The following is a 12,596-nucleotide window of genomic DNA, read 5'->3' on the forward strand; positions in this document are numbered from 1 at the left end:
TAAACCAGACCCTGTTGCTCAACTGCTCAAGCCCTCCCATGGCTTCCCAGCATACTTTTAAAAATTTTTTATTTTTTAAAACAGATTATTGCTCTGTCACCCAGGCTGGAGTGCAGTGGTGCAATCTCAGCTCACTGCAATCTCCACCTCCCAGGTTCAAGCGATTCTCTTGCCTCAGCCTCCTGAGTAGCTGGGATTAGAGAGGGGTGCACCACCACACCCAGCTAATTTTTGTATTTTTTTCAGTACAGATAGGGTGTCGTCATGTTGGCCAGGCTGGTCTCGAACTCCTGACCTCAAATGATTTGCCCACCTCGGCCTCCCAAAGTGCTGGGATTACAGGTGTGAGACACCATGTGTGGTCCATTGTACTTATAATTAATCCCAATCCCAATCCCCCAGCCCAAGTTCTCGCCCCATTTTCCTGCAAGCCACTTGGCTTTCTCTATGTTCCCTGGTTCCTCTCCAGCCTCCAGGCCTTAGCACCTGCTGTTCCCCTGCCTGGAGCTCCCAACACCCGCTGCCACCTCCTGAGCATCCCATGGCTGGCCTCTTTTTTTTTTTCCTTTTTTGGGACAGAGTCTCGTTCTGTCACCCAGGCTAGAGTGCAGCAGTGGCACAATCTCGGCTCACTGCAACCTCCACCTCCCGGGTTCAAGCGATTCTCCTGCCTCAGCCCCCCCGAGTAGCTGGGATTACAGGCACGTACCACCACGCCTGGATAAATTTTTGTATTTTTAGCAGAGACGGGGTGTCACCATGTTGGCCAGGCTGGTCTCGAATTCCTGACCTCAGGTGATCCACCCGCCTTGGCCTCCCGAAGTGCTGGGATTACAGGCGTGAACCACCATGCCCGGCCCCTGCTGGCCTCTTCTCATTCAAATCTCACCTCCTCGGGGAGTCCTTTGTGGGTGAGCCTATCCAGAGCCATCCACCCACTCCTGCCTCACTCTTAGGTCACCTGTGCTGACCGCTGTCTGCATTTACTTCATCAACTTGCTTATGCTCTGTCCCCCACACTAGGGCGGGGACCTTGTTGGTCTCACCATGGTGTCCGTAGCATCTAGCATGGCATGGGCTCATAAGACACTCAGTATTTGTGGAATGAACAAAGCCAGAGAGACAGAGGGAAGGCAGGTGGGAAGAAGGCAGGGAGCAGAAGTAGGCTGGCTGGCAGGGGCTGGGGGTGCTGACTGTCCATCTGCAAGGTGGGGCAAAGGGTGGGGAGGACGGAGATGAGACGTGGGGGTTTCTCAAGGCTTTATGGGGACAGCTTCTCTTTTCTGAGCATGGGCTCTCCCACTCGGGAGGGCATCCCTGGGGACCTGGGTACCACGACCAGATCCTCGGGGGGATAAGGCAGCTGCCTCCATGCCTCCCAAGAGCCCAGATGCCGGGTGGGTCTTCTTGCAACCCCCTGTGGCTGACCTACCCCTCCCCTCCTCAAGGCCCCCTCTCCCACCTGCTTGCTGAGTCTGGCCTTGTGTGGGGGTGCTCCGAGGCCCATCCCCAGCGGCGTTGAAGGCAGCCACGCTGACCATGTAGGCCGTGTAGCCAGTCAAGTTCTTGAGCTTCACGCTGTTCTCAGCCAGGAAAAGCGTCTTCACTCGCTCCGTGAGGTTCCCCCGTTGGGCTTCCCAGAAATAAATCTGTGAGAACAGAAGAATGTGGGAGTGAGGGGCACAGAGGCAACGAGCGTCCCTCCTGTCCCTGCTGACCTGTAGTCTAAGAGACACCTTCATTGATGTCAGTCACCTGGGAAACAGTAGAGACGTCTTTAAGAGGCTGGGCACGGTGGCTCACACCTGTAATCCCAGCACTTTGGGAGGCAGAGGTGGGTGGATCACTTTAGGCCAGGAGTTCAAGACCAGCCTGGCCAACATGGTCAATCCCCATTTCTACTAAAAATACAAAAAAATTAGCCAGGCATGGTGGCAAGTGCCTGTAGTCCCAGCTACTCTGGAGGCTGAGGCAGGAAAATCACTTGAACCTGGGAGGTGGAGGTTGCAGTGAGCTGAGATCACGCCACTGCACTCCAGCCTGGGCGACAGAGTAAGACTCCATCTAAAAAAAAAAAAAAAAAAAAGAAAGAAAGTCTTTAAGAACTGTTTTAGAAACCTTTCTGGAACCTTCCTTTTCACAGCCAAGACCCTGGTCTCTGCCAGACAGTAAACTGCAGGGCATGGCCCCCAGGTGTCTGTGTTTCCCGCCACGCCTGGAGGATTTAGCATAGCACTAGCACGTCAGCACTCAGTACAGTTCCTGGAGGAATAAAGCAAATCCGTCCTACAGGAGGCTGAGCTGGGGAGATAAGGCAGTGTGGAGTCTATCCGGACAGAGCCCATGGTGCAAGCGCTGGTGGCCTCATGTCACCTGGGAGCTGGTGAGGGATGCAGAGTCTCAGGGCCACACCGGGCCTGCTGCATCAGCAGCTGCTGGTTAACAGGAACAAGGCCAGTTGTAGAGGAAGACCTCGGCCAAGACGGCAGGCAGCGGGAGGCTGAATGCCAGCTGCACCGTTTACAGCAGCGGGACCTGGCCAGGTGACTTCCCAGAGCTGCAGTTTTGTTGTACATTCAGTGAGGTTAAGGACACGTACTTCCTGGGGTCCACGTGAGGGGTGCAGGTTCTAAGGGTTTCACCCAGGTACTTGGCCAGTTTCCTAAGGCACCCTGTGGCTGCAGAAGGTTTTAGGCTAGGAACACAACAGATGGTCCATGGTCTTTTCTCTTCCTTTCTGTTTTTTGAGATGGAGTCTCACACTGTCGCCCAGGCTGGAGTGCTGTGGTGCGATCTCGCTCTGCCTCCCAGGTTCCTGACACTCTCCTGCCTCAGCCTCTGCTGGGACACAGGCGCCCACCACCACGCCCGGCTAATTTTTTGTATTTTTAGTAGAGACGGGATTTCACCATGTTAGCCAGAATGGTCTCGATCTCCTGACCTCGTGATCCGCCTCGGCCTCCCAAAGTGCTGGGATTACAGGCGTGAGCCACCGAGCCCGGCTATTGTTTTCGATCACTTCCTCTGTAGCATGCCTTAACACTTCTGCTAGTTTCAGGACTCAGGCCACCCAGAGAGCGGCCAGCCGGGCCCAGCCCCCGTGCAAAATTGGAGGTCATTTGGCGCCTCCTGCTGGCCAATGAGGTTTCTGCATGTCACTGGCTTTTCAATTTCTCGTTTCCCTGGAGGAAGCCCTTAAAGTGGGAAAGAGCTAATGAAAGTGTCCCCACTGGCATGTATGGGTGGCAGTTAGGACATCTTGTTACCGTGAAATCCCTGCTTTTCTCCAATCCCTCTCCCCCTTTATTATTTATTTGTTTATTTGAGACAGGCCTCACTCTGTTGCCCAGGCTGGAGCGCAGTGGCACGATCACCGCTCACTGCAGCCTCAACCTCCTGGGCTCAAGCCATCCTCCCACCTCAGCCTCCTGAGTAGCCAGGACTACAGGTGTGCACCACCACACCCAGCTAAGTTTAATTTTTTGTAGAGATGGGGTCTTGCCATGTTTCCCAGGCTGGTCTTGAACTCCTGGGCTCAAGCAATCCAACCACCTTGGCTTCCCAAAGTGCTGAGATTACAGGTGTGAGCCACTGTGCCCGGCCCTCTCTCCCATTTTATTTTATTTTATTTCAAGACACGGTCTCACTTTGTCACCCACACTGGGGTGCAGTGGCATGATCTTGGCTCACTGTAACCTTGACTTCCAGGTTCAATCAATCCTCCCGCCTCAGCCCCCCAGGTAGCTCTGACTACATACAAGTGCTACCACACTTGGCTATTCCTTTTGTAGAGATGGGGGTTTCTTTTGTAGCGATTTCTTTTTTAGAAAGGGGGAGAGGGCCGGGTGCAGTGGCTCACACCTGTAATCCTAGCACTTGGGAAGCTGAGGCAGGGGAATCGCCTGCGCCCATGAGTTCGAGACCAGCCTGGGCAACATGGCAAGACCCCTGTCTCTACTAAAAATACAAAAATTAGCCAGGAGTGGTGGCATGCACCTGCAGCCCCAGCTACTTGGGAGGCTGAGGCAGGAGGATGGCTTGAACCTGGGAGGTGAAGGTTGCAGTGAGCTGAGATCACACCACTGCACTCCAGCCTGGGCAACACAGCAAGACTCCATCTCTAAAATGAAATAAAATAAAATAAAAAGAATGAAAAGCAGATTCTTCTCATATGGGTAGATGAATGAAAGCAGAGGCAGTCATTTATGAAATCACTCATTCACTTATGCATTCATAGTAATGGGGGTACAACGGTTAACAAAGTTCCTGTTGGATTTGGAAAGGTCATGGCTGATGCTAAAAGTCTGCCAGTATCAGCACACAGGTGGTCTTCCGTGAGTGCACACTAGGAGAATGAATGGATTCTCTTAGGTAGAGAAGAGGGTCGTGGATTGATTCCTGGGGGCCTCCAGCATTCAGTGGTTGGTGGGGAGGAAGAGCTAGTGAGGGAAGCTGAGGAAAGCAAGCATTTTGAGAGGAAGGAGAGATTCACGTGTCAAACACAGCTGCTGAGTCAGGCAGGATAAGCCTGTGGTTTGACTCGATATGAGCAACATGGGAATTATTAATAACTTTGGCAGGAAGAGCTGTCGTGGGGTGGCGGGGATGAGAACCTATTTGGAGCAGGTTCAAGGGAGAAAGAGAGCAGAGGAATTGGAGGTGGTGAGTACAGAAGATTCTTTTGAGGAATTCTGCTGTAAAGGGGCCAAAGAAATGGGTGACAACTGGAAGAAAATGTGAGGTCATGCCAGGCACGGTGGCCACACCTGCAATCCCAGCACTTTGGAAGGCTGAGGCAGGTGGATCACCTGAGGTCAGGAGTTTGAGATCAGCCTGGCAACATGGCGAAACTCTATCTCTACTAAAATACAAAAATTAGCTGGGCATGGTGGCGGGTGCCTGTAATCCCAGCTACTCAGGAGGCTGAGGCAGGAGAATCGCTTGAACCCGAGAGGTGGAGGCTGCAGTGAGCTGAAATAGCGCCACTGCACTCCAGCCTGGGCAACGGAGCGAGACTCCGTTAAAAAAAAAAAAGTGAGGTCAGGAAAAGGCATAAAAAGAGGAAACATATCTCAGAAAGCTTTTCTGCCCTGCCCATGGGAGCTATCCACTAGGGAGGTGGAGGAGAGGAAGGGCCAATGGCTGCAGTCATGCTCTTGGGTGAGGAGTGGGTCAGGGCCTAGAACCCAGGGACAGCTGTCTTCACAAACCAGGCACTCCGGCAGGTGCATCTTGTTTGTGAGTGCTGCATTCTGTGGACCTTTGTTAGGTGATGACACTCGTGCAAAGGACCGAAAGGGACTGAGCCCAGATCCTGGTTCCCACGGGGCACACTGCTGAGCTGCATGGGGCACACTGATGGGTAACCAGGAGTCTGCCAGAATGCAGGCTCCAGAGGGCAGGCATCTCGGTCCATGTGGCTCCCTTGGGACCCAAACACCTAGACTCATGGCTGGCACATCCATGGTGCTCAATCAATATCTGCTGGATGAATAAATGCCTTATGTGGACAGGGGCAGGCATGGGAGTGCACTATTATAATCACGAACCTGCCATTTACTATGCCCAGTTCCCTGCCCTTTCTTTTCTTTTTTTCAGCTTTATTGAGGTATAATTGACAAATAAAATCTACATATAGCCGGGCGTGGTGGTGGGTGCCTGTAATCCCAGCTACTCGGGCAGCTGAGGCAGAAGAATCCCTTGAACCTAGGAGGCGGAGGTTGCAGTGAGTGGAGATCGCACCACTGCACTCTAGCCTGGGTGACAGAGTGAGACTCTGTCTCAAAAAAACCAAAACAAACAAACAAACAAACAAACAAAACCCCCCCCAAAACTGAATGTATTTAAGGTATACAACATGGTGTTCTGATATACACACGCATTATGAAATGATTACTACAATCAAGCTAATTAACGTGTTCATCATCTTTTTGTGGTAAGAACCTTCTAAGCAAATTTCAAGTGTACAATACAGTATCATTAACTATCATCACCATGTTGTACATTAGATCTAGATCGTATTCATCCTGCCTCACTGAAACGCTGTATCCTGTGACCTTCTCCCTACTTCCCTCACTCCCTCAGCCCCTGGCAACTACCATTCTACTCTGTTTCTCTGAGTTTGATTATTTTAGATTCCACATATACGCGAGGTCATGCAGTATTTGTCTTTCTGTGCTTGGTTCATTTCATTCGGCATAATATCCTGCAGGTCCATCCGTGTTGTTGCAAACAGCAGGATTTCCTTCAAGGCTGGATGGTATTCCACTGTGTATAAACCACATTTTCTTCATTCATTCATCCATTCACAGACACTTAGGCGATTTCCACATCTTGGCTACTGTGAATGATGCTGAAATTAACATGGGTCTGCAGATAGCTCTTCAAGAGCCTCATTTCAATTCCTTTGGATAAACACCCAGTAGTGGGATTGCTGGATCATTGGAGTTCTCTTTTTAATTTTCTGCAGAACCTCCATACCGTTATCCATAATGGCTGTACTGATTTACATTCCCACGAACAGTGTGCAAAGGTTCCCTTTTCCCCATACCCTCACCACTACTTATCTCTAGACTTTTTGATAACAGCCATCCTTGCAGGTGTGATGGGATATCTCACTGTGGTTTTGACTTGCATTTCCCTGGTGCTGAGCGATCTTGAACAACTTCTCAGATACCTGTTGACCATTTATATATCTTTTTATTTTTATTTTTTTTTTTTTGAGTTGGAGTCTTGCTCTGTCACCCAGGCTAGAGTGCAGTGGCCTGATTGCGGCTCACTGCAACCTCCACCTCCTGGGTTCAAACGATTCTCCTGCCTCAGCCAGGTGCCTGCCGCCATGCCCGGCTAATTTTTGTATTTTTAGTAGAGATGGGGTTTCACCATGTTGGCCAGGCTGGTCTCGAACTACTGACCTCAGGTGATCTGCCCACCTTGGCCTCCCAAAGTGCTGGGATTACAGGCATGAGCCACCGCACCCAGCCTATGTATCTTCTTTTGAGAAATGTCCATTTGGGTCCTTTGCCCCATTTTCTTTCACTTTTGTTGTATGAGTTCCTTACATATTTTGGCTATTAACCCCTGGTCATATGTATGGTTTGCAAATATTTTCTCCCATTCCAGAGGTTCTTCCTCCTTCTGGAAGCATGTTCTTCCCATGAGCTCCGAGACATCGCTCAGTTTTTGGTTTCAGGGCTCAATTTGTAGACTTCTTTTGTTCTTTATCTTTCCTTGTCTAATCTCTGGGTTTCAGTATCATCTACATGCTGAGGACTCCATAATTCACATCTCTGGTTTGATCCTTCTCTCTTGAACTCCAGACATGCATCTCCGACTGTGTTCTGTCTCCCCTCGAATGTCCAGCAGATGTCTCGAACCAAGCACATCTGGAACCAGACTCCAGATCTCCCCAGCCTCCTCCTTCACCAGCTTTGTCTTTTCCTGCTCCAACATCCTACGGACCCTGGGGCTGTCCTTGTTGCCTCCCTTTTCTCCCACTCCATGTTCAATTTATCAGTAATTTTTTTTTTTTTTTGGAGACAGGGTCTCACTCTGTTGCCCAGGCTGGAGTACAGTGGTGTGATCTTGGTGCACTGCAACCTCCGCCTCCTGGGTTCAAGTGATTCTCTTGCCTCAGCCTCCCCAGTAGCTGGAATTACAAGCATGCACTACCATATCCAGCTAATTTTCGTATTTTTAGTAGAGATGGGGTTTCGTCATGTTGGCCAGGCTGGTCTCGAACTCCTGACCTCAAGTGATCTGCCCGCCTTGGGGTCCCAAAGTGCCGGGATTACAGGTGTGAGCCACTGTGCCCAGCCTGATTTGTTAGAGAATTCTACCAGCTCTGCTGTTAGGACTAACCGAGAGTGGCCACTTCTCACTCTGCTCTCGCCTGATCTGAGCCCCCTTCATGGCCCACTGGGATAGTTCAGATGCCTCCTCATGGCTTCCGGGCTTTCCCCATTTCAGACTCTGCTCAGCACAGCAGCCAGTGGGACCCTCTAAAGGTCCCAGTCCTCCACTCAGAGGACTTCACTCAGAGTGACAGCCAAAGCCCCGAAGGGCCCCCGGTGCTCCAGCCCTGGCGCTCCAGCCCCGGCTTTCTCATCTCCTGTTGCGCTCCCTGGAACTCACTCTGGGGACACACAAGGCTCTCCGTACACCCCAAGTACCTGTCTACCCTGAGACCTTTGCTCTTCTTTCCTCTCTTTCTGGATTCATGTGATTTGTGCCCTGTTCTCCTTCAGGTTTTTGCTCAAATATCACCTTCTCATTAAGTCTTTTCCTAACAACTTTTTTATTTTTTATTTTTTATTTTTTTGAGACGAGTCTTGATCTGTTGCCCAGGCTGGAGTGCCGTGGTGCAACAACAGCTCAGTGCACCCTCACTCGGCCGGGCTCAGGCACTCCTCCCACCTTCCTCCCCGTTGGCTGGGACTACAGGCATGTGCCACCACACCCGGCTAATTTTGTTGTTGTTTTCTTTTTGTAGAGACAGGCTTTTACCATGTTGCCCAGGATGGTCTTGGACTCCTGGAGTCAAGCAGTCCACCCACCTCGGCCTTCCAAAGTGCCAGGATTACAGTTGTGAGCCACTGAGCCCAGCCCTTAACAACCCACTTAAAATTTCAAACCCTGGCTGGGCACAGTGGCTCACGCCTGTAATCCCAGCAATTTGGGAGGCCGTGGCAGGCAGATCACCTGATGTCAGGAGTTCAAGACAAGCTTGGCCAACGTGGTGAAACCTTGTCTCTACTAAAAATACAAAAATTAGCTGGGCATGGTGGCAGGCGCCTGTAATCCCAGCTACTCGGGAGGCTGAGGAAGGATAATCCCTTGAACCTGGGAGGTGGGGGTTGCAGTGAGCTGAGATTGCGCCACTGCACTTCAGCCTGACGACAGAGCAAGACTCCGTATCAAAAAAAAAAAAAATTCAAACCTCCTTACGGATCTGGCTCTCCCCTAACCTGCTTCATTTACCACCACCTGGCGGTATTATTTATTTTGTCCATTGTTGGTCTTCTCTCCCTAACATCTAAGCTCACATTGTCCCTGCTCACTGCGTTATTCCCAGCTCTGAGAACAATGCTGGGCACACAATAACTGCTCAATAAACACGTGTCATTGACCAACTGAAAGACTGGAGCTCTCAGAAAGTGCATGAATGTGCCTGCCACGAACCAGTTGCGTGCAGTCTGACTGGAATGCAGTATCAGCTTCGCTGTGCTCATGGGTTGATGAAGTTAATGCGTCACTGATGTTCGTGAATGTTGATGTCAGTACATTGGTTATCACAGGTCCAGGAGGTAGCACTTTCTCCGTTCATGTTCACAGTTGCCGCTCAGGTACGGGTCATGTTTTCTGGAGCATGTAGACCTCTGCTGTATTATCTATGGTGTTGTGCACCCACACATTTTCCTGGGTCTGTCTATTAACTCACCACTTCCAAGCCTCGACAGTCTGGTGGCTGCCACACTGCTGCTGGTGCCGCCCTGGCCCCTTTCTTTTCCCGTGGGAGGCATATGCTAGGGGGGCGATATTTAGTTTTCCCAGCTGGTGCTCCTGGGCAATGCCTTGAGAGGTGTCAACCGTCTTTAGGGATTCCTTGGCAACATGCCTTTCCTCCTTCCTTCCTCCTCCTTCACCGCAGATAGAATGAAACTCCTATGCTGGATGCCGTCCTAAATCAGGGCTACCTGTATTAACGAGCTGTGTGACCTGGGTAAGCTCTTCCCCTTTGCTGACACTCCTCCCACCTGTGGGATGAGGTGCCTTGTGTCTCTCCTACTCTCCACTTAGGCCATGGCACTGGGGTTCTTCTCTGGAGTAACAACCAGCCGCCAAGAATGAGAGTCAACTGGACACTGGTGCAGGAGGCAGACACAGCTAAGGGTTATGTGTTCCAGCTGTTCCAAACAGGCAGACACATTCCTTTTTTTTTTCTTTTTTTTTGGAGACGGAGTCTTGCTCTGTTGTCCAGGCTGGAGTACAGTGGCACAGTCTTGGCTCACTGCAACCTCTGCCTCGTGGGTTCAAGCGATTCTCCTGCCTCAGCCTCCCAAATAGCTGGGATTACAGGCACCCGCCAGCACGCCTGGCTAATTTTTGTATTTTTAGTAGAGACGGGGTTTCACCATGTTGGCCAGGCTGGTCTTGAACTCCTGACCTCAGGTGATCTGCCTGCCTCTGCCTCCCAAAGTGCTGGGATTACATGTGTAGGCCACCACACCTGGCCCATGTCCCTTTTTAAATCTACTTCCCCTAGTGCTCATGTGGCTAGTGCTTCCTCTTCACCCCTTGAGGGGGTGAGAGCTGCCAGACTTTGCTGCCTGCTGTTTGTTTGTTTGTTTGTTTTGAGATGGAATTTTGCTCGTTTCCCAGGCTGGAGTGCAATGCTATGATCTCAGCTCACCGCAACCTCCCTCTCCCAGGTTCAAGCAATTGTCCTGCCTCAGCCTCCCGAGTAGCTGGGATTACAGGCATGCGCCACCACACCCAGCTAATTTTGTATTTTTAGTAGAGATGGGGTTTCACCATGTTGGTCACGCTGGTCTCGAACTCCCGACCTCAGGTGATCCGCCCGCCTTGGCCTCCCAAAGTGTTGGGATTACAGGTGTGAGCCACCGTGCCCAGCCTGCCTGCTGTTTTTGTGATCTCACCAGGTCAACTAAATTGGAACTCAGTTTCCTCATTTGGGCATAAAAACCCATATCCTCCCAGCTTCATTGGCCTTTCATGAAGATTTGAGAGTTCCAATGGGCTTTGTGAATATTAGGGAGAAATTGAATCCCATTATAGCACAGGACATCATCCTAAATCTAGAAATGATTTTTTTTCTTTTTTGAGACAGTGTCTCGCTCTGTTACCTGGCTGGAGTGCAATGGCTCCATCATGGCCTGCTGCAAACTCTGCCCCCCTGGCTCAAGCAATCCTCCCACTTCAGCCTCCCAAGTAGCTGGGACTATAGGCGCATGCCACCACACCTGGCTAATTTCTGTATTTGTTTTTGTACAGTCAGGGTCTCACTATGTTGCCCAGGCTGTTCTCCAACTCCCGACCTCAGGTGATCTGCCCGCCTCGGCCTCCCAAAGCGCTGGATTTAAAGGTGTGAGCCACCGTGCCCAGCCTAGAAATGATTTTTAAACAGAGATTTCCAAATACTAGGCAGTGATGCTTTGCTAATTGGCTATATGATTAATATTAATATTGTAATTATGGGGCCAAAAGCCCCTTGGAGGGTCTTAAGTTATGTATGGGGCTGGGGATTGGTGGGGAGGGATGTGTGTGCTGCTCAGAGATGGTACAAGCCGAGGGATGGCTAGAGTTTCTTGCACCTAAGCTCAGCCTGCCCTCAGGATGCTGGAGGGTACGGATGTGGTTCAGCTTCAGCTGTACAATATTTCTGCGAACTGGGTCCAAACAGCCAAGGCGGCAGGTGTACGGCAGAGCCTGAAGGGCCGGGGAGCTGGCTGGATGAATGGAGGGCCTGGGGACCTGCCTGTCTCCCACATATGACTCACTCCTCAGCCCCCGACCTGGCTCCTCGTCCATGCACGCCTTTGCTCTGCCCGAGGGCACCCTACCTTGTACCCCTGGATGTCTCCATTCTGGCTGTCCAGCGGAGGTGGCTCCCAAGTCACGTCCAGCTGTGTGGCCGTGGCGCCGTGGACGACCACGTTACGAGGTGCTGCTGTGGGCACTGGAGGGCGTACAGGGTAGGCAGTGAGCATGCGAGTAAACCTGGGAGGGGAGGTGGGCTGGGCGGGATGGGGAGCCCAGATCCCGTCTCTTCCAGCTGAACTGGGTGAGGCTGGGAAAGACATGCTGGGGCCGGACAGGGCGGGCGCTGCTCACCTGCCTCCCCGACAAAGACCTCCTGAGGGGGGCTGGAGGGCCCCTCGCCCACAGCGTTGTACACACTCATCCGTATCTCATACCGCCTGTGCTTGTTCAGGTCTGTGGGGGAGAGTGGCGGAGGAGAAGCACACTGAGGTCACCGTCCCTGCTGGGAAGGTGCCCCCCAGGGAGGGTGGAGGCTGCAGGGGGAGGAATGAGGCACCCCCGCCATTCTAGTCCCCTCTGTGAAGGTGCAGGAAGAAGGAGGTGAGAGGCGGGGCCCCCAGGGGACTCTCTGTGCCAATCTGGACATCGGGCGATGCTGGTTGGCCTCTTGGCCTAGGGTGGCCCTACATTTTATTGTTCAACTGGACACTTTTGAGACTGAAAACCACTATGAATATTTACACTGGGACAACAGCTTTGGGTAAACCAAAGCTGTCCTGGGCATGCCTGGCCATAGAGTCACCCCCTAACCCCAGCCTGTCCTCTTTCCCCACCGTGACAGATGCCCAGAGTTCCCATCCACCAACTCTTTACACAGCGGGGCTCAGCTCCAGGGGGGAGGGGCGCATCGGATGTGAATTCTGGACTAAGAAACCTGATGTTTCTGCCAAGTTTGAGGTGCTTGGCTGAGAATGCCTGGCAGAACTTGGGAATGGGACGCAGCTGCAAGAAACGGGTGCAGTCACTGTCCCCTGTGGCTGAAAGTTTCTCCCACCCTCTCCACTCTTCTCTCTGGGTTCCCTGCCCCTGCTCCC

At 51.8% G+C, this 12,596-nt stretch overlaps 1 protein-coding gene across 1 annotated transcript in view; it reads right to left on the minus strand.

Annotated features, from left to right (window-relative positions):
- Window positions 1–12,596, minus strand: part of SDK2 (sidekick cell adhesion molecule 2) — a 145,467-nt gene that overhangs the window by 31,707 nt on the left and 101,164 nt on the right. Inside the window, exons 33-35 of the mRNA XM_032179094.2 lie at window positions 11,854–11,955; window positions 11,583–11,698; window positions 1,463–1,649 (exon numbers count right to left, since the gene is read on the minus strand). Of these exons, the coding sequence (XP_032034985.2) occupies window positions 1,463–1,649; window positions 11,583–11,698; window positions 11,854–11,955 (405 nt within the window). The remainder of the gene's footprint in view (window positions 1–1,462; window positions 1,650–11,582; window positions 11,699–11,853; window positions 11,956–12,596) is intronic.

The sequence above is a fragment of the Hylobates moloch genome, unplaced genomic scaffold (genome assembly GCF_009828535.3).
Source record: "Hylobates moloch isolate HMO894 unplaced genomic scaffold, HMol_V3 SCAFFOLD_15, whole genome shotgun sequence".
Classification (NCBI taxonomy): Eukaryota; Metazoa; Chordata; class Mammalia; order Primates; family Hylobatidae; genus Hylobates; species Hylobates moloch.